This window comes from Mytilus trossulus, chromosome 13 (genome assembly GCF_036588685.1).
Source record: "Mytilus trossulus isolate FHL-02 chromosome 13, PNRI_Mtr1.1.1.hap1, whole genome shotgun sequence".
NCBI classification, from domain to species: Eukaryota; Metazoa; Mollusca; class Bivalvia; order Mytilida; family Mytilidae; genus Mytilus; species Mytilus trossulus.
In genome coordinates, this window is record NC_086385.1 from 18,295,747 (window position 1) to 18,321,759 (window position 26,013).

Here is a 26,013-nt window from a genome sequence, read left to right on the forward strand (position 1 = left end):
ACTATGGGATTATGGTCTCTAAATGCTTGGCCTGTCTTGTTACCATACTGAGTCTGAGTACTGCCACTGATCTTGGTTACTGTTGAAGAAGAAGGGCTTTGGGCGATAAAATATTATTGCATAATAACGAGGGGAAAGCATGAAAAAGAGATTTTGTTATGGCGTTTTTGCTTGAACCTATCAATACATGCTATCAAATAATCAGTGATCAGCTGCAGGATGTAGTAAACAAACTGTTTCTGTTGTTGTTATTTAAAAAAGAGTGACTATGCGGTATGGGCTTTGCTCATTGTTGAAGGTCGTACAGTGACCTATAGTTGTTAATGTCTGTGTCATTCTGGTCTCTTCTGGAGAGTTGTCTCATTGGCAATCATACCACTTCTTCTTTTTTATATTTAGTTTGCAATTCATGTAAGGGAAGGATAGCTCAGTGATAACACGGCAGTAAGAAGAGACAAATCCTAATTAATGATGTACTTCTCTTCTCAATACCAATCACACTGTTTTATGTGTAAAAACTAGGAAAACAACTTTGAAGCTATAAAAAAAATCTCCATCATGTATTCCAAGTCCTTTTACCAGAAATTCTGCTCCGGAAAGGTAAAATGTTCCTGCTCCACAGTCGTGATACGCATGGCAATTCAATATCAGTCGACGATGGCAAATTTCATTACCTTTTTTTTCCGTAAAAAGGAACATGTTTATATAAAAATGTGTATAAAATTTAATTCACGCCCATTAGTAACTTAGAAGGCCCATAATTGTGGGAGCGTTAATTGTGGATGTATAGTTGTTGTGACGAGTATATATTTGCTTATCGAATCGAAATTTCGGTCAAGTGCAATCTTCTATAAATCACGATAGTACTACAGAGTACGATGACCACTGGTCAGTTTATAATGTTGACGTGAATTGTTATGATGTAGACAAAATAAGGTAATAAATGAAAGTGACGTAATTGTGTATTGGATTGATAGACACCTGTACAAAGACGTCATAAACTCATAAACTGAGGTAAACATGAATTAAAATATGACCCAGTACCCAATATCTGAACAGTTCCGATTGACCCTGTAATACCCATCATAAAGGGCAATAATCATAAACAATTATCGTTTTATAGTTTAACGCACAACAACCTCCTACATTTAAACATTGTTTGGTGCGTTAATGCGACAAAGGCGGACGTATATGCATCCCTTTACCGTCGCTTAATGACGTTTTTCTTTTTTATATATCAAGATGATAATTGAAGAAAGTACACTATACCTTGCATACAATCAATCAGTTTTATAGATGAAGGAAAACCATACAATACTATGGTCGAAAGGAACGAAAAAACAAACTACACTTGAAAACAGTACACACAAAACAAAAGATTCAATGCTTATATGTAATCCTGGTACCTTTGATAACTATTTCATTCCAAAAATACGTTTTATTGTTGCCGCACTATATTGGGACATATACTAACACAACTTAGGTCATTTAGGTGCAAACAGAATGGCTTTCCATTTGAATGAAACGAAACATTGGGTAAACATTTATGACATAGCAACCCAAACGACACAAGTAACCAAAATAGTATAATAGTCTGAGAAATTAACACTGCCAGGATAAATAATGCAAATTTCGTTTTATAGATCTCTTATTCAAACTGTAAATCGTCCAAACTTCATTATCTGGACTCCGTGGAGGATCCAGAAATTTAAAAAGGCAGGGGACACTAACTGCCTAAGATGGTGTTTGCTCCTGTCATGCTTCAGTGGTTCCCTACATAGTCCACTATTTTTCTTCCGAAAAAGAGGGCAGCCCCCTCCCCCTTTTGGCTCTTTGAGTTCGAAAAAAATGTAATTTTGAGGTAGTGACCGTACTATGACCATTGCCTTATTTGCCTATGCTAAAATTGTTAAGGCAAGGAGTTAAGTTATTTTCTAACGTCGTCGGATGAGTTTTCTGGTGGCTAGAATACACGAGTAAAAAAAACGTAATCCACCTTTACAAAATTACATGTAATTCTTTAGTAGTTTCGGTCCGTATAAACAAAGTACTTGCGTAATATTTATATCTATGTATATATAATTATCACTGTTCTATAGGGCCGTACAATCTTGTCGAAGGGTTAATTTAGTCTATAGTCTATTACTCTATAACGAGGTTATCTTTGTATACATATTCACAGCATGTTTTTCTTTTTCTTGTCACGTTGTTTGTTTCCGTTTGGACATAATTGTGGTCAGTCATGCAGACATGGACGTCACATTTCCGAAATTTTGTTATTTATTGAAATTAACACTAACTGATTACATTTCCAACGGCGACTTCGATTTCCTGACAATGTCTTAAATGTGGGGAAAAGCACTCGGTGTCAACCAAAAAAAAAGACAAACCACAACCATTTGAACTTTTTCAAGTATCTTTTTCCACTGTAGTTTTTATTTAACCCTGAATCTTAATCAGTGATAATGCACACCAATAGTTTGAGGTAACCTGTGTTATTTTTGTTGAAGATTGATTGATTGATGAATTGTTGGTATTTAACGCCCATTTTTTCTTAAGGAAAACTGAAAGTTTTTTTTTATAGATATAACCATTCAAGTCCAACGCACTTGCCAAGAGCGTGTTTGAATTCACCTCAGTGTGTACCGGCTATTGATTGTAGATGAGTTACCTGAATCATTTGACTATCCAACACCTTTTTTGTAGTTGTAGTTCGTTCTAAGGTTCAAAATTTACATTTAAGTTTCTATGTTATTTTATGTACCTATCTCCACATGTCACACGTATATTGTCTACTACCTAGATGTTGGTTTCAAATTTAAAAAAAAAACCTAACACCCTTCTTAACAACCGCAATAAAAACAAACTTAAATGTGAAAACTGAACATTTTTTTTTGTCCTGATCATTGATGCCGCTCTTAAACGTTCATGTTAAACTTATATTAATTATACAAAGTCATGTTTTACTCACAAACCTCTAGATTAATGTAATCATCTGTACGATAATGAATTTTCAATTGTATTTTTAAACCCCTTGTATTGTTTTTTTTTTTGTTCATTTCACAGGCAAACCATGCCATACCTATGTATATTTGGTTTACCATGTAATACCAAACATTTGGTTTAAAGAGCAATCTATAAACTTCTGATTAACCAATAAAGCATTTTATAGTTATTATGTCAGATATGTACTATTTTTTTATTGTTTTAATAGAACACATTACATTGGTACACCATCCCATTTGGTTTAAAATTGCTGCTTTAAAAACATTGAACTGATATCAAAGTAAATATATATATTTTGTTTACATCTTCAACTATACTTAAAAGCTATAAAATACTACTTGTCATTAAGAGTACATAAGGGCTAGTTAAAAGGTTTGTGTATCTCAAGATAGGGGAGTGCACTGGATATATCTATGTTAGACAATGCACTATTCAAATGTAGTTCTATCCTTAGTGCTAATAAACTAGCTATCTTAAAATAATAATAAGGACAATGTAAAGATTGATTGATTGTTGGTTACTTAACGTCCAGTGGTAAATATTTCATGCATATTCAGGAAGAGAACAAGTTCACAATAAATACAATAGGTAGGTTGTTATGATAGAGGCCATCTGGGATGATGGTCGGGGAAATTTGGACTGGGCAATGTAAAGAGAAACTGCTGGTTTCCTGAGGACTATCTGACTAACCTATAATAGACTATTATGTATGGACACATTTATCAATGACATCAAAGTAAGACACACATCACTTTCACATTTCTTGGTCTCTTTTAAATTTTCTGTATACAAAACATGTACCGAATAAAATGGGTGTAGGACAAAGCACATTTCTTTCATGAGCAAATAAAGCAAAGTTTTATCAAAAGTAAGATAAAACAGACATAAGTCATCCGTTGTATTTGTTCATGTTGGGTTCCTACCAAATCCTTTATTACTCAGTCGATATATAATGCCTTTTAAGAGTTTATCTAAACAGTTCTTACATCTGTGATTTTTCACTTTGCTTAGAACAAGTTAGCAAGGAAAAATAGATCTGCATATTGAATTAGAGGAGACATTATGATATCATATACCATAGTATTGTTTATGTTATAGTTTTAGAATGTCCTGTATAGATGCATTTTTTCTGTTTTCTGTATCTTGAAAGCATATGAGTGTGAGACTGACTATTATTTTTTTCATTCTGTATTTGTTCTTGTAAAATTTTTTGTACAATCTTTTTATCTGAATATTATCTGATGGTTTCACCAATAAGCAATTGAGTATAGTTACCATGTTTTGTTTTTGGACCTGTTTCCTTGAGAAGCTCGTCCTTAAGCCATTATACAGTAGAAATAAACAACTGTATTTGACAAATCTAAAATCTGGTGTACCTTTCTAAAGAGACAAAACCTTTTTTTTCTATACTACTTTATTGCACATCAAATAAATAAATAGTCCTTATCACAGGTTTGTTGGTAGTCATGGTAACAATTTTCTGATGTTTCTATGGTAATGTCCGGTAATAAATTAGTCAAATTAGGTAGTTTATCTGTCAAATCCGGTTGTAGAGAGATAATTGTCAAATCCATGAGTTGTCAGGGTTGTCATAATCGGTATTTATTGTTCTATTCCAACTTCGGAAATATAAAATGAGGTTTATCCAATGAATATTCGTGTTCTGCAGAAGGTCAGAGGGTCGTTGACCTTGTCCAGATCAAGATTTACATATGAAAATAATGCAGTTTCCAAAGTTGAATAAGAATATTGTGGTCAAGTTCATGATTGTTTTTGTTTACTTTGTTGGTCTTGCAGGTGTCGCTGATTTCCGATCACCTGAAAAATAAATAAAACATGATAAGAACATTTGGTCAAACTCAGAACTGTAATAACTTTATAGCTTTAAAGATAAACACATGAAAATCAAACAAATTCTGTTGAAACACGAATTTATATAATCCTGTTAACCATATTGTACCTCAGAATGACATGTAAACTAAGAATAACAGGAACTTCTTTTACCTAAAAGTAAACCACAATTATTTAGCAAAAGTTTATAAATGCAATTATTGACAAATGATATCATTAAATGCAAAAAAAAAACCAAATAATATAAACATTGAAAACTCTCACACATTACAGAATGTGAATGTGACTATAAAGTTATTTTAGAGATTAGTTATTTCACTACATTTTTCAAAGCTTGGTCAATCACAGAGAACACTTTTAGCGTAAAGACAAAAGTTACCACAAAATAACAAAACCTTCCTTGGTTCAAATGATACTATAGAATTGCTTGCAGTTGTAGCTTAAATAAGCACTGTTGCTTTTTGTGTGTTTTTTTGTTGTGCATGTACACACAAATGTACTGATTTTGTGTCATGGATAGAGACCCTATGTCCTTTGTTAATCTATTATAACCTATGAATATTGTGCATGCAGTTATTTCTCTAGATGTCTTTTGGTTTTTGGGGGATATTTTAAGTGTTTTGGAGTTGCAGTTTCACTGACAAATACCCATGTCTCCTTTAATTAAGAATTTTATCTTTTTCCAATAATTCATTACTCATCAGATCATGATTTTACATTGTATCTACATGTATATCACGATGATATGTACAAAGATACTACTAACAATTGATATATTGTATAAGGTACTTGAAACTGTTATACATGTAAATACAAACAGGAAAACACCTGACTTAAACTTGACAGACATGTTTAATATGTTTCATCTTACAGATATTTCTTTTCCTTCCTCATTTACTCAAGGGGCTTTACACAGGTTTACATTCAAATTCAAAATCTACAATCATTAACCAACAAAAAGTCTAGGTTGCAGTTTCAATGGTAATTCTATAATAGGAGACCCTGAATCACTATTTATTTTTAGGAGGAAAACAATCTTAAATATTTTAGAAATTTTGAAATATGCTTCCTGTAAATGGGATTTTATAGACCTTACAAAGTCAGTTTAAACAATGATGAGAAAACCATTTAAAGCCAGGAAGAGATTATCTTTACAGATTTATATCAGTTTCAATATGAACAAGTGAAAGTGTTTTTACCAGAGACATATACATGTATATGTACACATATATATGTCTCTGTTTTTATATTTTGGATGTGAAAATGTCCTTTAAAGTTTCCCAGAGATAAAGGTTTCCATTCTTTTTGGAAGATAGCTATAGCATAATGCTGGTGATTAATATTGAAAAAAAGTTATGATACATTCCATTCAAAAGTAGTGCTGTGTATTCATGAATGAAAATGTTGTTATACCAAATTTCACCTGCATGCCCATAGCAGAATCTACAGTATTTACTACAAGAATCTCCCTATTAAAAGGAAAATTCAACTATTTCAAAAAATGCCTGTATCAAGTCAAGAATAATTATCAATTGTCCTACAGATTCCTTAAACTTATTTTTTTTAAATACCGGAAGTCATAAACAAAACCTGATTGCAGAAAATTTATAATGAATAGTAAATAATAGTATTGTTTAAATGCATCAAAATAAAATTAAAATCTGAATACCTAAATTGCAAGTTAATATTCTTGATCTATTATTGTAAAATTGATCTAAATCACATAAGTAATTTTGTATCCCATGCAATACCTCTGAATGTATATATTGAAAACTGTACTAATATATTTTCTAATTATAATTGTGTGAGTAATTTGTATTAAGTAGACATTGATGATACTATCTTATCAATTCAATGATGATTCATTTCTTCTTAAATAGAATCTGGTTTAAAGTCCAAATGCTTTCAAAAGACACAATATAAAGAAATTTCCGATCTACATTTAAAGCATATGACGTTTGTATTTTAAAAATACCATGACAATGAAACACGGATTCTTTATAATGAAAGAAGTAACAGAAAATTGTCTTATATTTAGAACCTAATATAACAAATTGGGTATTGCCTAACTAATATGACTTCAAACTTTGGAATTTTGTGGTGAATTTTTTTTTAAAAAGAGGCAAAAGATACCAGAGGGGCATACAAACTAATTAGTCAAAAGTGAAAGGACAACACTAGTTTGTTAACTGAAGTTTGCTTCATGAATAAAATGAAGGAGAATATTTGAGAATATTAGGTGAGAATCTGTAGTTCTCTCCTCCCCTCCCCTGCTTTCAAAAGTACAAACATTATATGCATTATATTGTTGCCTTAAATGTGGGTACATCCTGGACAAGTCATTAATCAATCTTTACAAAACATGACACCCTATATATCATAATCCATTAAACCATATATTTATACCAACAAACCATAGGTTTTAAACTTTTAAATAGAATTTAATGGAATTTAAAATATACCTTGTTGATATTTATCTGAGAAGAATGCACATAAATTGCAATTCAAAGTGAGAAAAATTTAAACTATTTAAAGATGTGAATACTTATTGTCTGCTTCTGAATAAAACTCAAACATTTGCTTTAAAACAGTATTTACATTTATTTTATAGCTTGTCAGCTCGATTTGAATTATAACGCATAATTCTTAAATTTTACTTTTAAGATATAAATCTTCAATTTATTGTCCATATGCTTTTAAATTTTTATGACATAAAATATCACCATTTTATGGATTTTTGAGTCATTTTCCCAATAACAGTGTAGATATGATTTTTAAGAACACTTCACTATTTCCTCTTAGTTCAAACTATTACAGATGACTTTCCCTATTTAACAATGATAACTGTAGACTAATGTAAAATGTTCCAGAATAAACTGACATTAAAAAAAAATCTTAATTTAGATTTTTACAACCTCCATAAATAAAATTGGATAACCTTGTTTAAGAGAATTCTGTCTTTAGTTTTTTTCAAAACCGCAGTTGTGGTCAAAGCCTATTTATATTTTAAATTGAAGTATTTTTACCTTCAATTTATTTCTCACAAAAGCTTAACAAATTTGGTGAAATTAGTCGTTTTATTTGCTTTGATCCCAAGGAGTGTATTCAGGGGTGTGTGATTCTTTATAGATAAGAATAGAAAACCACCAGCAATTATAAATGTAAGCAACAATAAAATTTCTGATAAAAAGCCATTTTTCGAAGGCACTCAATATATTAAAGGTTATTAACTCATGTGGCGGCATAAGCCACAAGTTTGACACCTATGACTCGTTCTTGATCTTCTAAATAGTTGTGTGTTCTAATTTCTTTATCACCTAACCAAGAGCCATCCTTTAGAGATAATAGGTCTTAAAATGTCAGTGCAGAATGACCACATCCTACCATGTTCTACTATCTTATATGAAATAATTTATATTTTTTCTATGGTCTATTTGTTTTAAAGACCTATTCATATCAGTTTACCACATTTCACTTTATTTTACAATTGTTACTGGTTATGTTATTACAAATACAATGTATTATTTATCTTTATTTTATCTTTATTTTTTCACTTTTGCGCTTCTACACTTTTTCCTTTAGCTCTTCTTAGAAGAGAAATCAAATTTATAATTTTATAACTTATATTGAACCCTTGAAGAAGTCTCTTCAATGACATTTTGGTTAATTATACAATAACTTAAATTTATGATATATTTGCACCAAAGTTTATCCCCTACATAAGATTTGTCTGAAGTACTGTGTAGATGACCAGTAAGTCCTTAACACACCCTTGGACTCTACTTAATAGCATGTTATAGTACCTTGTCTGATAGGTGTCATAAAGTCACCTGTAATTTGTACCTAGAACACATACAGGTGTATTATATGTACTTATAAATGATGGGTTAATACACTAGGATTACATTATGTTAGGTAATCCCTTTGATGTACCTTAGACAATGTACAAGGTGTTATAATGTATTAGGTAATCCTTTGATGAGCCCAGACAATACACATGATACCATCCTACAAGAATGTCCTCATACCTGTACCAAGGTGAGAAAACCTCTGTTTGAATTCAATTATCATTAATAAATGGGAGAATGCATCAACAATGACTAAAGTGAATTTGAACCATTATTTTAATTTATCTAAACCCCTCCACCCTGAGTTATCTCATGGGTTGAAATGTGCATTTCATAATAAATAAAATAAATAAATAATGGCCTTATTATATGAAATCCAGCAAGAAAACATGCTTGCACCAACATCCTAGTCAATAGCCTTGATTTTGTAAACTTCACACTGGGACTATTATATTAACATTAATATAGTCCCAGCTTCACAATAAAAAAGACTAACTTTTGAAGATAAAAATGTGATATTTGCAAGCCCTGAAGTTGATATACTAAATTCTCATACAAACAACAATTGACAAATTTTTCGTGATGATTAATCTAGTGAAAGAACTTCATGAACTATTATACTAACTTAGTCCCACACCTCATGTAGAGCCATTCTCTTACTTTGAATTAAGAAATCCACAAGACAACTTAAACTTTTTACTGTATTTGAGGAGAGTATGTTATATAAATTCACCTTTTTTTAAAATCTACTCTTTGTCAACTTTTACATTTATAATTTGATGCAAGAAATCATTGACAATTTGTATACAAAGCTCCTTGCCTTACTGACTAATGACTAATACATTGAATGGTAATTTAAAACATCTATCTAATGGTAATTATTAAATGTTATCTATGACATCAATTAAATGTTGTTTTGTTTAAGGTTACTTAACTCCTACACCTATCAACAAATCATTTCCTTAATTTGTTTATTTATGTTTATATTTTGTGTGCTATCTTTGTTTACAATGGCGTAGATGGCTCCTCCTGTCCGTAACTGATAAACTTGTCACTTAGAATTTTAATAGTGTAAAAACAATGGGCTTGTTGTGCTTATGAAAAGGTCTGTTATCTTGTGAGCACTTTGAAATTGGATTTTTAAAGTTAGGAATTTTTATTTGGACAAAATGAGTCATAAAGGAGGACTTAAGTTCTTATTTGTAAAGTAATCAACATATTTTCTTTCTCTTAATGCTTTTTATAGCATAAAGGTTCACTGGGTCACAACTTTGGCATAAACCTGTCTATGATGTAGTAAGAATAGCCTAAGCCTATAGCCTATGTTTCCTAATGTGACAATTATGAATAATTAATTATTCTTATATTTATACAAACTTTGCACAATTTATAATTGATAATGACAGATTGTACAAGCAAGTAATTTATAATGAACGTTCAAGGTGACCTGATTATGCACAACTTTTTGCTTCAAAATTTGTATACAAACCACAAGAAAATCTTGAACTTAAAAAGTGAGCAAGTAGAGTTTATAAGCGATAATTAAGAAATTTAATTATGCTTTTAAATTTTCTAAATTGCCTTTAACCAGAAAAACCCTTGTTTTTCCCGCGATCATGAAAACATCTTTAAAGATTCTAACTTAGATGTCATATGAATGCCAATGAGACAAATCTCCATCCAAGACACAATTTGTAAAATAAAAACCATTTAATATAGGTCCAAGTAAAGTCTTCAACATGGAGCCTTTGTTTGTTTTTATAATTTAAAAAAGATCAAATTTCTGGGTAAAGAAGGTGAATAGAAAAATATACATAGTACACAGTAAAAACGGTATTCTTTACTTTGATCTCCAGAGAAAGTACTGCCTCACTATTCAATAACAAAAGGTGTGGAGGAAATGATATACACAAGGCTTATGTTGACATGCTGCCTAGATCACTTAGTTCTCAACATCATATATCATTACAACCATTTACTAAAACAACAACATATATGTTCAAGTCTGTGTTTCTAGGTAGCAATACTTCAGCCACAATTTGTATGACCCTAATTGTTTAATTTAATTTACTACAAGTTTTCAAACTTTAAATACCAGCCTTCTATCAAATCGTGACTCTATTGCTAAGGAAGGACTATTTGATTTGAGATAGCAGTGTCAAAATCATGGATATTAACCTGTTTAGTTATCAAGAGTCTGAATTAATAAAATATGTCTTACGGCTGATCTCTCAGTTTGTGCTGGAATTATATCTGTAACCTATCTTTTATGTTACTTCATTGAAAACTATTTTGAAATTTAATTTTCATATTGTTTATTGACAAACGGGTCAGCTTGGCATACCACTGTAAAGACCAATATGAGTTTTAATTTGGCATGTATACAAGCATACTTCTCTAACAGTACAGACAATTTAAAGTCTTTATACCGATCAATGGTAGCAGATAAAATATTGTTGGTTAAGATCAGGCACTTGTCTCTTGAAATGAAAATACATAAATTCCTTAATATAACACCTTATATTAAATTACATAGATAATTATTTTTCAGAAACAAGTGCTTTTGTTGTAAAATGTTAGTCTCATTTTCATACTAGACAGCGACTATCATACAAGCTTCCCAAAGCAATAAGTATTTAAGATATGCCATAACCAAGGAAAAGATTTAAATATTAAACATTAGTTATAAGTGGATCAATTTGTAGACTGCAATGGTAATCAATGCACAATTTACATTTTTTATATACCTCATCTAAATTTCTATTCAATAATCTCAAATGCATGTAAATTGAATTGATTTTAACATTGGTGACAAAAGCCTAACTGATTCACAGCTGTATAGGTATCACACTTCAATTTACATAAAAACTATCTAGCTCTTTACATATCATATAAAAATCAATCTGATAATTAAAAAGATAAGATGGCAGGTATTTCAATTAAAGTTGGCTAATTTCCAGACCACACCAGCATTAAATTGTAATTAATTGAGAGAACTAGGCCATACATTTCGAAACTTTTATTAATTAGGAAATAAATATCCACTCCACTTAAGGTTTTATTTGTGATTAATTCACTTAACTAGTGACTTACAAAGTAATCTCCCTTTAAATATCACATTCAAGGTGACCAGAGTTATTTCCCTTTAACTGCAGCACCTATGCTCTAAGTTCTAATGTAATGAAAGCTGAACAACATTTGTATCAAGATAACAAGTAATTATTGTTTTATATAAAGATAACCTAAAACTAGATACTGTAAATTCAGAAATTATTGTGTATTATTATTTGGATTTTGTCATTTTGGGCTTAAATGTGATATCAATTTTTGCAATATTGAAAACAAATCCTGTCTAATTCATTTAAAAAAAAATCAAAATGCAAGTTTTAACTTTAACGATTATAACCCTGTCAATTTTTCGCAATAATAAAAATATTGCAATAATTTCTGAATTTACAGTACTCAAACAGCTTCTCTTAATTTTCATAATTTTTTTCTCTTCCTTATTTCATTTCTGGTATCACAAAATGTTCTATAAAGAACTGATATGTTCTAGGAATATTTTGATTTTTATTCGTTCAACTAAAGAACTTCAAATTTGAAAATTGTCAAAATCATAAGTGATTTGTCTACATTGAAACAAAAAGTGTAGTGAAAATTAATTATGATTGATTAAAACATATTTGAGTTGTCACTAGACAGACAAGTAATTTGCATAACATATTTGTCTTCGATAACATATAAAAAGAGAATTTATCAAAATAATTAAAAAAAAAAAACGGTAGTTCAGCTTTCATTAGGTTAATCTATGACAACATTAAATTATGGTTTCTACGACAGTACAACTATGGAAAGGCAATGGCAACATGAATCTTACCACGACTAACACTTGATCCAATGGATGATACAGAGGCTGAGTCAAGGTAAAAAGAGGCGGGGTCTGTCAGAAGGAAGAACAATGATTGGTTAATAAATGATAATGAACAGTGTAAACATTTATGATTATTCTCTGATGGTACCATACTTTAAGATTATTTTCCTATAAATTGTGGTATGTTTTATGTTAATAACAGATGAAATTAAGATGAAAATATGCATGAAACGGTTCATGAATATGTTAATTATAGGAATGAAATTAAATATGTTAATTATATATAACAAAATCATGAATATGTTAATGATATGAAATTATTTTATTCATGTGAAGCTGGACACCAATATTTACCTTCAACAAGAAGTTGACATGAGGTAGTTGCCTCCCCTTTCTCACTGACGGCTTTACAAGAGTATTTTCCATCATCTTCAGGGAAAACTTCCATTATAATTAATTTACATTTGTCTCCGATGGCACTTATCTGGAAATCCTAAAACACAAATTTGAACCAATGCATTAAATAAAAATGACTGACTTGTAATCCATGGATTCTTACTTTCTGGGTAAATTCCTTAAAAGACAATACTACAGACTTCTGCTCCTAGAATTTATCAGGTACAATTAAGATAAAAAAAATCGGTGAGCCAAATAAAAAAGCCAACATTACTTTTAAAGAGATGTTGGAGCATTAACACCATAAGGCCAATTCAAACAAGGTCAGCTTTTTCTAATGCCGTTTAGAACTTGTGCATACTAGTCTGCTTTTTTTTTTTATTGAAACAAGAGATCTATAAATTATGAAACATATTTACCAATTTTATTTTTATTATCACAGATTTAAAATTTTCCTTTCTAGTTTTAGTTCTCACCTGGCTGTCCAGAATTTCCTTGCTTTCTCTGTACCATGTGATCTGTGGGCGGGGCTGACCTTGAATTTCACATTCCAATGTCACATTGTCCCCATCTTTACAGAAAATGTCCTTTAATTGTCTTGTAAACTTTGGTTTAGCAGAATCACTAAAAAAGCAAAAGTAAACTGATCAATTTCAATTCTAATGTAAACATAAGTTTGTGTTTGAATACAGTAATGTTACTGATTTCCAATGAGTTGCAGTCCCCATCCAATTTGTCATCATAAAAATGTCTTCAACTCATTGGTTGTAATACATATTTAAGCAGATCAAGAATATGAAATAAATAAAATCTTGTATCAGGCCAAATTAACTAGGTTACTTGTATTTTATATTTATCATGAGAAAAGAATTAATATTTCATAGCAAAAACATTGATCTGTTGTTCTAGAATGAATTATAGAAAAACACAGATCAGCACAGAATGATATATAGCCAACATCTAATATTCCATCTACACTAAAAGACAAAACTTACCTGCTTGTAGTGTCGACCTTTGATTTATCTGAAATGAATATAAACTAATATAAGGTTGATGAAGATTACTTCAACTTTACATTGATATGCTGTAGAAATGATCCACTAAACAACAAATAATCCACAGTACATGTACATGTACTAGTTTTTGAACTTACTTTAAACCAACTTATTATAATAGTAAGTTATTAATATTAATTTTTTTTGTAACTCTTCGGTAGGAAAACAACATATATATATACTAAAGTGAATATCTAATACAATAAAAATATAAATACATCACAAAAATTAGAAAATCATGAAAAATAAATGGATGTGAACTCGAACACAAAATACAGTAATAAGTATCCAAAAGAATGAGATGGTGTACAAACTTTACAGTTTTGTTAATCTGTGTGAAACCTCATTGGTAGTCAAGGTCTTAAATTATATAAGTAAGTCAATATTTATATATTATGATCAAAACATATCAATCCTGAAACCCTTCCATCATATGTTTTGACAATTTTGAGACTTACCTTTAACAACAAGTTTAGCATCAGTTCTGAGAATTTCCCCAGATTTGGTCTTAGCTTTACAAGTGTATAGGCCTTGGTCTTTAGGATCAACATTTCTGATCTCTAATTGTTGTGTTCCGTCAGCCTCTTGTTTGATAGTAGAATTGGTAGAATGGGGAAGCTTAAATATAAAATTCAGATGCATTATAGGTAATTTCAATTAATGTAACGAAATTCAAAACTGATTTCACAAAGGCAATTCAACAAGTAAAATATAATAAGAAATTTTAAAATTAAACCTTTTTTTGATGTAATGTTCATAACAGATTGTAGTATATAAGTTTTTAAAAATTAAAATTCAATCTTTTCTTGATAAAATTAATTGTTTTCCTCCAAAGGGAGATAATCTTAATGTATATCTTACTCATTGATATGAAATGACAACACTACTAACCTCTTTGCCATCTTTTTCCCACCAAACTTTGTCAAGTGTGTCATCAATAACACAAACAAATTGTATGTCGTCTGTCGGGTAAACCTCAACAACAGATTCTAATTCAACAACAAACTTTGGTGCAAATTTCCTGGAAAAAATATATCATTACAATTAAAACAAATACCATCATGTTTATAAAATATAAATTATAATCTTTTTATATTATTTAAAATATCTTTCAAACTTGTCACTTTCCCATAAAAGGGAACAATTTCTTTTTATATAAATATCTCATCTGACATATGCTAATTTCAATAATTATATTTGGATCATGCTCAGATTTAGTGTGTTCAAGTTTTGGAAATTATTATCTCCCTTAGTACATGCAAACCTATGAACATTTGTAGTTTTAATTCTTAACTAAAAGTTAAAAAAAAGTAAGTTACTTACCACATTTTGTTTATGATAAACTTCCAATTTTGGAGAAATTTGAAAAAACAAAATGTGCAGATATCATTTACCAAAAGGGCAGATAACTCTTACATGACTTTCATGAAGATAAAAGAGTAATATAGAGATTGTTACCAGTTACTTACTTGTGTTTTCCAGGTTTATCTGTAGGTAAAGCCAGTAGTTCTGATTTTTCTGAAATTAAAGAAAACAGATACCTTATGACACTAGCAAACTATATAAGTAATTAATATTTAAATAAATTGGATTAACCAACCGTGCAAGGGCTGAAAAGCCAGTTAAGGTCGTTAAACACTTCCATATATAAATTGGATTCCCCTCTTTAACAACGAAAACAATTTGTAACAAGGACATAAGTTTTCTACGGGTAATAAAAGTGGCCTCAGTGGTTGAGTTGTCTAAGTAATGTAACTACTGTATCACTAGCCTGTCAACATTGACAATGTGAGTTTAAACCTAGCAAGAGGGAAGTGTGTTCAACTCCAATCTTAATTCACTAGAATTGCCAGGTTCCTGCCAACAGTCATGGATTTCTCCTGCTTCCTTCACCAATAAAAACTTGCCAATAAAGCTAAAAGTGGAGTTAAAACTTATCAATCTTAAAACTTCAAGTTTGTCTTCCAAATTGATGTTCAAAGATTTCAATTTGAGCAAAGTAAAGTTCTTAATTTTTAATTTAAGTGTGAAGTTTACACAGAGGGTAAACCTTTTAATTTTGGACATTAATACAAAATATCCTCTAGAATGTGTGATAGTGTGAATTATATATAAATCTTGTTACAAAAATGAAACTAAAGAATGTGAGTATAAAGGCACTATTGTTAAGTTTGTGTATAAAGACTATAAGTTAAGCAGCATACCAAAATGAAAATCATCGTCTTCTAAATCTTCTGGTGCTAAAAATAAAAATAAAATCTCTACTTCATGCAACTATTAACCAAAAATAATGTGATTATTAATTGAAACTACATATATATTTTTTTATATATAAGCTTGTTAGTCTAAGTATATTGTCAAAAATATATAATATTGTGTACTATGATTCTACATAAGTATATACTGTGGATTCATTTATTTTCGTGGGTATCAATTTTCGTGGATAAAGGAAAACTTGCATTTTCAAGTTTAGAAAATCTATGCATACAAAGCCTTTAGAAAATGTGTGATTCTTTGAGCATTTGAATTCATGGTTTATCTGTAACCATGAAAATTGATATCCAACGAAAAATAATGAATCCACAGTACTATGTAAATAATAAACAATGCTGAGTTGAGTTCTAATACAATAGCCATCTAAAAATTTGCAATATACATTCTGTATATGTTCTCCTATCTACATATCCTGGAAAAGTACTTTTTAGCCATTTTTGATGCAGCTTTTGCAATCATTGTTTTTTGAAAAACATCAATTTTCTATGGAATATTTATGGCAATTTGAAGACAGCTACTCTCATATACTACATAAAAGCTTTTGTGAATACAAGTACATTTGTAACACATTTATAAACGAAATTGACTCAATTACCAATAATATTCTAACAATCATGCATATTATGTAATTTTATTGTAAACTAATGTTAAAATGTTAAACAAAGAAACTGTGAGAAATAATATTGAAAAATCTATTATCTAGTGAGATGAATTGGAGGAAGCTTTTATTCTATATTTTCAGCAGTCTTTAGAATCAATATCTACTGATGAATTTAATTGGATAAGAGTGGTCCCTGAAACCCATGATGTAACATTTAATGTATAGTCTACTCCATCTAAACACAAAACTCAACAACTAATAGTTGGAATCAACAGCAGTAGCCATAGCAAGGGTACGATTGCCTGTTGTTAAAACTATCAGTTTTTAACACTTACATCAGAATGAAGACAATAGTAATCAATTTGCACTTGGGATATTTCTTGTAATGAGTTGGGGGTTTGATGTCAGTAAATATCAGTTATACTGGTAATCATTATTTAACAATATCTTGATTGTCAACCCTAGAAAACAGTTACTCTTCAGATACATATTATTTACAGGGTATGCCCTAATTTTATGATCATTATGTTATTAGTAATGGTAAAGAGCTGTTACCTCTTAGTGTAAGTTTACACTGTGTCTCAGCTGATCCGTGTTCATTCTTTGCCACACATTTATACAGCCCTTTATCAGAGATTTCTGTATCATAGATTTCTACGACATATTCACCATCTTCATAGAAAATCTCTATGTGGTCTGAAATAAATTAATTAATGGTAAATAAAATGTAAAGTCTTAAAATTTAATGTTTTCTAAATAACTTTCTCATAATTGTAAATAATTATGTTTTTTTATTATTACAGGTCATATATTGGAAAAAAGAAATGTTTCTTGACTTTCTATTTCATTTGATCATAGTTTGATGTCAATGTTAGTAAGATTTAACAACATTGATCTCTAAAAAATTGTGCTAGCAGATCAACTATTTTGTCATAATATGTGAATACATAAAACAGGATTCCATAGATATGGTTTTTTTTTCAAACTGCAGAGGCAAATTTATGAGAAATAATAAAATAAGGAATACCCACCTGAATTAATTAGTCTTTTGCCATCTTTAAACCATGTAATATGAGCCTCTGGATTGGCTTCGACTACAACTGTTAAGGTAGCTATACTACCTGTGCGACAGGTCAGATCTTCAAGTCCGTCTAGAAATCTAGGCGATTGTTTAGCATCAGATTTTGTCATTTGTTTAGACGAGGCACCAGCGCCACCCATCATCATAGGTGGAATGGCCATTGTTGGAATGTCTTTATATTTTCCTTCAAATTCTTGAGAAGTGAATTGTGTTGTTACTTTCTTCATCTGTGATTGTTTTGTTTTGATAAGAGTTATGTCCCCTTCCACATAACAATCATACTGTACATTCATGCCTTCCATCACGTCCATGGCAGTCGGCAGATGTTTGATAAAGAATGGTGCTGTAAAGAAAATATATAATTCAAATCTTGTTCATAGAATCTCTATGTATCTCTATGTACATTATTTAACATTCAAACAAAGAAAGTTTTTCCTTTAAAAAAGTTTATAAAACTTGCTAGAAAATTTGTGATTGTTCGACTATTGACAATAACTGATATCAAAGTCTGACAAAGAGGAAAATCAACATGGATGGTTAATATTGAAACAGTTTACAAAATGATAGTGACCAAGAGTCCTTCCAATATTGTTTAACAATTATCAAAATGTCAGAAATCACAGAGCAACAAAAAAAAATGAAAAAAATACAGATACAACTAATACTTATTTCTATTTTATACAATGTTACTATTCTATGTTTTCTGGCTATGATGCTTAATATGTATATGTTATATTGAATGCATTATCTTTATAATTAAAAAAGTTCTACCTAAGCAAGCTTAGTACTTCAATATATTTTACAAAATATGTATGTGGTTCTGTAACTACAGTGCATAGATTTACTCTGTGTGCAGTATTTCTACAGTGCATAGATTTACCCTGAGTGGAGTATTTCTACAGTGCATAGATTTACCCTGTGTGGAGTATTTCTACAAATATTGACTGCAATATGTATTTATACTACTGTAGATTCATTATTATTCATTGGATAATAATTTTTCGTGGATTTGATGAGTTCAGGCAAACCATGAAATCAAATGCTTATAAAAAATCTTTTTTTTTCTATAGGCTTGAATGCAGGCTTGGATAAAACCATGAAATTAGATATCCACCAAATGTCACTTATCCTGATTCCACAAAAACTGGTGCCCACGAAAAAATAAGGAATCCACAGTATATACTTGTCAGCATAGTTATATTTTGTTTTACTAATATATATCATCTATTGGTCCCAGGTTTTTTCCTCTATAATTTACAACAAGTTCATGACTGAAAGACTTTCTATCATTTGAGATTCAACATTGCTGACAAGTATGTTAAGTTTATTCTACATTGATAAGTGATATTTGTTTTAAATAGTACAACTAAATTTAAAAGTTAATCTATTGAAACATGCAGAAAAAAAATATGTACCAAATCCTTTATTATCATGGTATTCTCCTGAAAAGTGAATTGAAGGACTTATAAAATCATACAAAACAATTTAAAAAGGTACTTTAATATAAATATATGTTAAAAAGTCATAATTCTTAATAAATATTAATATAAATAAAGATAAAAACTATGGTTTAAGGGAGATAACACAGATTTTATTAAACAAATAATTTTGTAAATTGCACACAAAATTAAGATGTGAATCGAATTGGCAGAACTCACCAGCAGCTTTCAATGCTTCATCTGTTGGCACTTCTTCTCTGTAAGAACAAATACAGTTTGTTAATTTAAAACACCAAGTTTAGTTACTTCTTCACATATGATTGTATGTATCAAAATACTCCCTCACCCCCAATTTAAAAACGAAACCTGTGTTCAATAATGTAAATGCTTGTACCATAAGTTCAGCTAAGATGAGTTTGTAAACAAGTATCTAGTTAGAATTAACAGATCTTTAATACATTTTTTTTCATTTTTTTTCTCTTCAGAACAGATTTTGAAGAACACACTTGATGCTAACCTATATTTAGATTTTCTGTTGACTTTGACTACACATTTAGCCTCAGTAACCCCGAGGGCATTAGAGGCTCTAGCTGTGTACTCCCCAGCATCAGACAACATCACCTCCTGTAGTTCTATGGTATATGTTCCATGGAGAGAAGTTGTTTTGTGTCTGTAGTCATATTTCAAATCTCGTACTCCTTTATGCCAGGTTACTGAAATAGATTAAAATGAAAATTATAATGAAGTCTATATAACATCCTAATCATCAATGAAGCAATCATTCTGAAAATTATTAAAATTTTGATTCATTTTACTTTTATTTTAGAAATACATCAGAATGTCTCCCTGACTTATATTTTGAGAAAGAAAAGGTTCAAAAGTTGAGGATCTGAAAATTACCGTTGAAAACCACCAAAATAAATAAATGAAATTATATTTTCCCAGTGCAACAATCTCTGCTAAAACTTAATTATTTCAATCAATTGGTAACTAGCATTCTATATTACTACTTACAGAATGGTTTAGGATAGCCCTCTACAGAGCAGTCCAAATGTAACCTGTCACCTTCATCTAATTCAATGACCTTGGGAAGGGCCAAGGTGAAGTGTGGTGGGCGTCCACCTGGTATATCCACAGGTTTCTTCCTGTCATATGTACGTTCAAGTCTTGTTGCCATGGAGAATTCTTCCTCCTCAGAATAGCTTGGTGTTGATGGTGGTGACTTGGAACTGGATCGAGCTGAAATAATTAATTTAATACTGGACTTTAAACATAATTCAATAATTCTAATTTTGTCAAACTTTTAAGGTTAAAAAGCAAATAAGGATTTCACCTGTATCATTTTAGTGAGAACAGAATCAGTTAGATATGGACTAATTGGCAAAGCAAATTCTTATAACATGAATGATCATCTAATAATACTGACCTTTGACCTTGAGACTGGCAGAACATCTGGTATGTCCATATGAGTTCTGAGCCATGATGCCATAGAGTCCTGAGTCGCTGACTCTTGAACTTCTGATGACCAGCTCAGCAACACCATCACTGTCAGAGCCGATGTAAATACGTTGTGAGTCAGTAATGTTTGTACCATCCTTCTGCCTGCAAAGTAATAGATAATAGTTTGTTAGAGAAGCAAATCATGTAAGAATTGAAATCCCCCATGATTTTGTCTATTTTATAAAGGGTATCAACTATCAAGGCAAATATCGTAATTTCATTGCAGTTGATTATAAAAAAAACTTTAAAAAATCAAATCAAGTTATATACGGAAAACATTTTCATTAAATGCCAAGCATTTCCACTATACTTTATATGCATGGAATGAGGGGAAAGCAGATCAAAAATATTGAGGCTATGATATAAAAATATGATACTGTACCTAAGGTTAAAAAATAAAATGTATAAAAAAGTTAACTTTACTGGAGACAAAATGTTTGGCAGGCTTTATACAATACTTGCATGGAAAAAAAAACAACCAAAAAATTGTTATTTACATTTCCATTCTAGTAAACTATAGCCAAATTAGTCTAAGTAAAACTTACCATTTAAATGTAGGGCTTGGGTTGCCTGTTGCTTTACAAGTAAATGTGACTTCCTCTCCAGCCATAACTATAATATCATGTAATGGTTCAATAAACTGGGGTCTTTTACTCAATGGTTCTCTTACTGCTTCTTTTTCAGCAGCTGAAAGACAAACATTTTCTCTTCACAAATATATTTTTTTTTCAAAACTTTGTGGTGTGCTTGATTGTTTAACCCCATCATTTTCATAAAAAAAATAATTAACAAAATAAAATACTTCATTGTTTTAAGCAGATAAAAATGTTGTTCTTATGGTTAGTATTTTTTTGTATTCTAGGTACATCTTTAAAAGTTTGACAATAAATCACTAAGAATTGATCTGTCAAAAGAAATTGATAATTTTACTTCAATCTACTCACCAACTACTTCTAGGGAAGCTGTGCAGGTTGCCTCCCCTTCACTGTTAACAGCTTTACATGTGAATTGTCCCATATCTCTCTCAGTAACATCCATGATCTCTAGTGATAACAAACCATATTTGTTCTGGAAATAAAGGGGAAAATATTCATTGAAAAAGTATGAAAGAATTTCAATCTGATTATTCATATATTTTAATATCTCTTCTCTAAGATGAAAGCATGGCAAACAAAAGTTGTTTCTTAGCTGTGAAAATAATAATGTATATACTTTTAAGAAAAAAGAAATTATGGCAAATTGAAGGGGCCCTTATATAATTATAAATATGTCAATAACAAACGATGTAAGGATAACCTACCCTGACGAGATATAGTTACACCTTAGTGACCTCGGGATCATCTCTATACCATGTGACTTTAGGATTACTTACCCTGACGAGATATTGTGACTCCTTAGTGACCTCGGGATCATCTCTATACCATGTGACTTTAGGATTACTTACCCTGACGAGATATCATGACTCCTTTGTGACCTCCCAATCATCTCTGTACCGTGTGACTTTAGGATTACTTACCCTGACGAGATATCGTGTCTCCTTAGTGACCTCGCGATCGTCTCTGTACCATGTGACTTTAGGATTAGGTATTCCTGTTACTGTACAGGTGAATGTAACACTATTTCCTACAGAGACTGACTTGTCCTTCAGTTTGGCTGTAAAGTTTGGTGGTGTTTCTATTTTGAACCTTCTCATTGGTGTTTCCGTGGTTTCTGCTGTGACAGGTTTGATTGGCTGGTAGGTTGATGGTGATTGGAAGGAATCTAGTTCATCTTCCTTTGGTGCTTCTGGAAAAGACAAATTTATATAATCCCTCATCACAAAAATGCTATAAGGTGAAAACTATGTAATGTGTTGCTTCAACAATTAGCTTAAAATTTATTATGTATATATGTTTAAAACATATTTCTTAAATCGTAAAAGTTTTGAAATGGGTTTCAATTCATCATTTAAATTAATAATGTTGAAAGCAAGTAATCAATCATTTAACCATAGCACTGGTAAATACATTCTTGAAATTCCAATAAAGTTCTTACTCTGTACTCTGAGAATAGCCTCCGTTGTAGCAGCACCCACAACATTGACAGCTCTACACATGTATCTGCCTGTGTCTTGGTGGTAGGTATCACTGATAGTCAGTATGCAGAGATCACCTTCAGTCGAGACTGTGAAATGACGTCCAGAGAACAGTTGTCGTCTTTCTTTGTACCACTCTATTTCTGGTTCTGGGAATCCCTTGACCTTGACCTCTAGTCTCACAGAGTTGCCCTCTACAATTGTAGTGTCCTCTAATCCTTTGGTGAATTTAGGTGGAACAGCTCCTTCTGGGATAATTTCTAAAATGATTAAGTTATAAATACAGTTATGTATGGTGACAGAATAAAAGCAAGTAATTTAGCCTGGCAGATTTTACCTTAGTTTTAAAAATATTTTTTCTTTGAAATCTGTGAATGATCTAAAAAGGTTTCAATTTTAGTGCAGTGATTTGCTGTTAAAAAAAATGAAATATTTTGTGTATTTGTTTGTTTTATACCAAACTTACCTATGACTTTGACATCACAGGAACACATTGAACTTCCATACTGGTTGACTGCCTCACATTGCCATTGTCCTGCATCTTCAGGAGCAATCTCATGTATAATCAGACGATATACACCCTTCATGTGCTCTAAGTCATATCTCTCAGAGGATTTAATCACTTTACCATTGTGGTACCAGGTCACATCAGGTTCTGGACGACAGGTTACTGAAAAGAAATTAGGATATCAATAAAAAAGGAAAAAAAACCTACGCTGTGGATAGAATAAGTACACAACTAAAACATATCTACAAAATAATATTTTAAGTATTTCGAAAAAGAAAACAAAAATCTCCTGAAATTCAAGTTAAACTGATAAATCAGTGTATTTCAATGACTATTTCTACTGACTTGTGACAGTAAGTTCCAGTTAAACTGATAAATAGAGGTATTTCTATGACTATTTGTACTGACCTGTGACAGTAAGTTCCAGTTAAACTGATAAATACAGGTATTTCTATGACTATTTGTACTGACCTGTGACAGTAAGTTCCAGTTAAACTGATAAATAGAGGTATTTCTATGACTATTTGTACTGACCTGTGACAGTAAGTTCCAGTGCCTCTCCTACACGTTTGACTTGGTCAATCAGTGGTAGTGTAAATGATGGTGGCACACTATTGTCTAACAAACTGGTATCATAGTCATGTCGGGGATATCTGTAATCAAACATAATAATAGTATAAATAGTCTATAGATCAACCAAATATGAACTAATTGCTGTTTGATTGTTTCAGAGTATTATAAATTTCAAATCTTTGAGAAAAGTAGAATTTCTGCAGAATTTTAACCAATTAATAAAGTTCAATAAAAGAATCTTATTCACTTATTTTAAGTCTAATATATCTATTAAATGATCCTAAAAAATAATGAAAGTTCTGTCACGATTAGAATTCTTGTATAAACAACTTACTGCATCTTGGCAATAGCTGCATCTTCTTGTTTCTTCCTTCTTCTCCTGTGTTTCTTTTCTACAATCAAAAATATTTACATGTATATATATTGATCATATGTATCTTGCATGAAATAAGTAAAGAGCCATAGCAAAATTTCTATTTAACAGGGAGACAATTGCAAGGATTTTTTTACCATGTCTTTAAGAATGAATATATATATATATGTGGTTTATACTATGAAAAGTATATACACATCTCTCATTTTACCTCCAAAAGGGGAGTGCCATAATGACCCACTAGTTCCTGCTCTGAAATATCTATTATCGTCTTGACTTTTATGCATAAATATTTGCATGAAATTCTGGATTGATGTATACTTCAATTCCTTGTACTCTAAAATAAATTGATTAAGAAAGGTACCTATCTTTTATTTTTATCCAAGTTTCGACTTTATCTTTTATTTTTATCAAGGTTTCGATTTTTAAAAACATTATCAAAGCTTTTGTAATGCTATTCGATTCAAAACACAAACAACTCATACATTTCCAGTGAAAACCTACCATCAACACTAAGTTTTCCTGTTGTTGACACATCTCCGAATTCATTGACGGCCTTACAGCGGTATTTACCAGCATCCTCTACTTCAAGATCATTTATTAACAATGAAGCATAATTGTCTTTGTATAACATATGATATTTCTTATCCTCTAAGATCTCATCTCCGTTAAGGTACCATGTGATCTTTGGCGAGGGTTTCCCACTGATCTTACAGGTTAATTCCACACGGGATCCTTCATACCCATCTGTATCTGTCAAAGGCTCCATAACAACAGGAGCATGGGGTGGCATTTCTAAAAAAAAGAAATGGTGCAATCTGTTAAACAAAAAGTTTCAAAATATTTCTATATTTCTAAAAAAAAAACAATGGTACAATCTGTTAAACAAAAAGTTTCAAAATATGTTCTTTTTTTTTTAAAAGATGTGTAAACCACACATGTGAAAAAGAAAAAAATGTGATTTAATTGATCTTAATTTAAAAATGATAAAGGAAAGCTTTGAAATAAAAGTATATGAGTATACACAATTCAGTAGAATTATTTTTTTATTCTTTTTGTGTGTTGTTGGTACAAAAATTCCAATAAAAGCAACAAAACTACTAAGAATCTGTAAAGCAGGAGCTATCTCCTTACCCTTCCTGGGCACCTGAGATTACCCCAAGGAAATGTCTGCTTACCCTTCCTGAGCACCTGAGATTACCCCAAGGAAATGTCTGCTTACCCTTCCTGAGCACCTGAGATTACCCCAAGGAAATGTCTGCTTACCCTTCCTGAGCACCTGAGATTACCCCAAGGAAATGTCTGCTTACCCTTCCTGAGCACCTGAGATTACCCCAAGGAAATGTCTGCTTACCCTTCCTGAGCACCTGAGATTACCCACAGGAAATGTCTGCTTACCCTTCCTGAGCACCTGAGATTACCCACAGGAAATGTCTGCTTACCCTTCCTGAGCACCTGAGATTACCCACAGGAAATGTCTGCTTACCCTTCCTGAGCACCTGAGATTACCCACAGGAAATGTCTGCTTACCCTTCCTGAACACCTGAGATTACCCCCAGTGGT

At 31.0% G+C, this 26,013-nt stretch overlaps 1 protein-coding gene across 1 annotated transcript in view; it reads right to left on the minus strand.

Moving 5' to 3' along the window:
* Positions 1-4,446: 4,446 nt before the first annotated feature.
* The window catches only part of LOC134694149 (titin-like), a 210,078-nt gene continuing 188,511 nt past the window's right edge, over positions 4,447-26,013 (minus strand). The window contains exons 170-192 of the mRNA XM_063555147.1: positions 24,955-25,245; positions 24,412-24,469; positions 24,039-24,157; positions 23,463-23,666; positions 22,957-23,256; positions 22,439-22,707; positions 21,867-21,990; positions 21,468-21,609; positions 20,849-21,024; positions 20,437-20,661; positions 19,940-20,135; positions 19,642-19,679; positions 17,934-18,326; positions 17,458-17,598; positions 16,232-16,267; positions 15,497-15,545; positions 14,919-15,048; positions 14,486-14,645; positions 13,968-13,995; positions 13,449-13,596; positions 12,931-13,069; positions 12,583-12,645; positions 4,447-4,824 (exon numbers count right to left, since the gene is read on the minus strand). Of these exons, the coding sequence (XP_063411217.1) occupies positions 4,784-4,824; positions 12,583-12,645; positions 12,931-13,069; positions 13,449-13,596; positions 13,968-13,995; positions 14,486-14,645; positions 14,919-15,048; positions 15,497-15,545; positions 16,232-16,267; positions 17,458-17,598; positions 17,934-18,326; positions 19,642-19,679; positions 19,940-20,135; positions 20,437-20,661; positions 20,849-21,024; positions 21,468-21,609; positions 21,867-21,990; positions 22,439-22,707; positions 22,957-23,256; positions 23,463-23,666; positions 24,039-24,157; positions 24,412-24,469; positions 24,955-25,245 (3,470 nt within the window). The 3' untranslated portion in view covers positions 4,447-4,783. The remainder of the gene's footprint in view (positions 4,825-12,582; positions 12,646-12,930; positions 13,070-13,448; positions 13,597-13,967; positions 13,996-14,485; positions 14,646-14,918; positions 15,049-15,496; positions 15,546-16,231; positions 16,268-17,457; positions 17,599-17,933; positions 18,327-19,641; positions 19,680-19,939; positions 20,136-20,436; positions 20,662-20,848; positions 21,025-21,467; positions 21,610-21,866; positions 21,991-22,438; positions 22,708-22,956; positions 23,257-23,462; positions 23,667-24,038; positions 24,158-24,411; positions 24,470-24,954; positions 25,246-26,013) is intronic.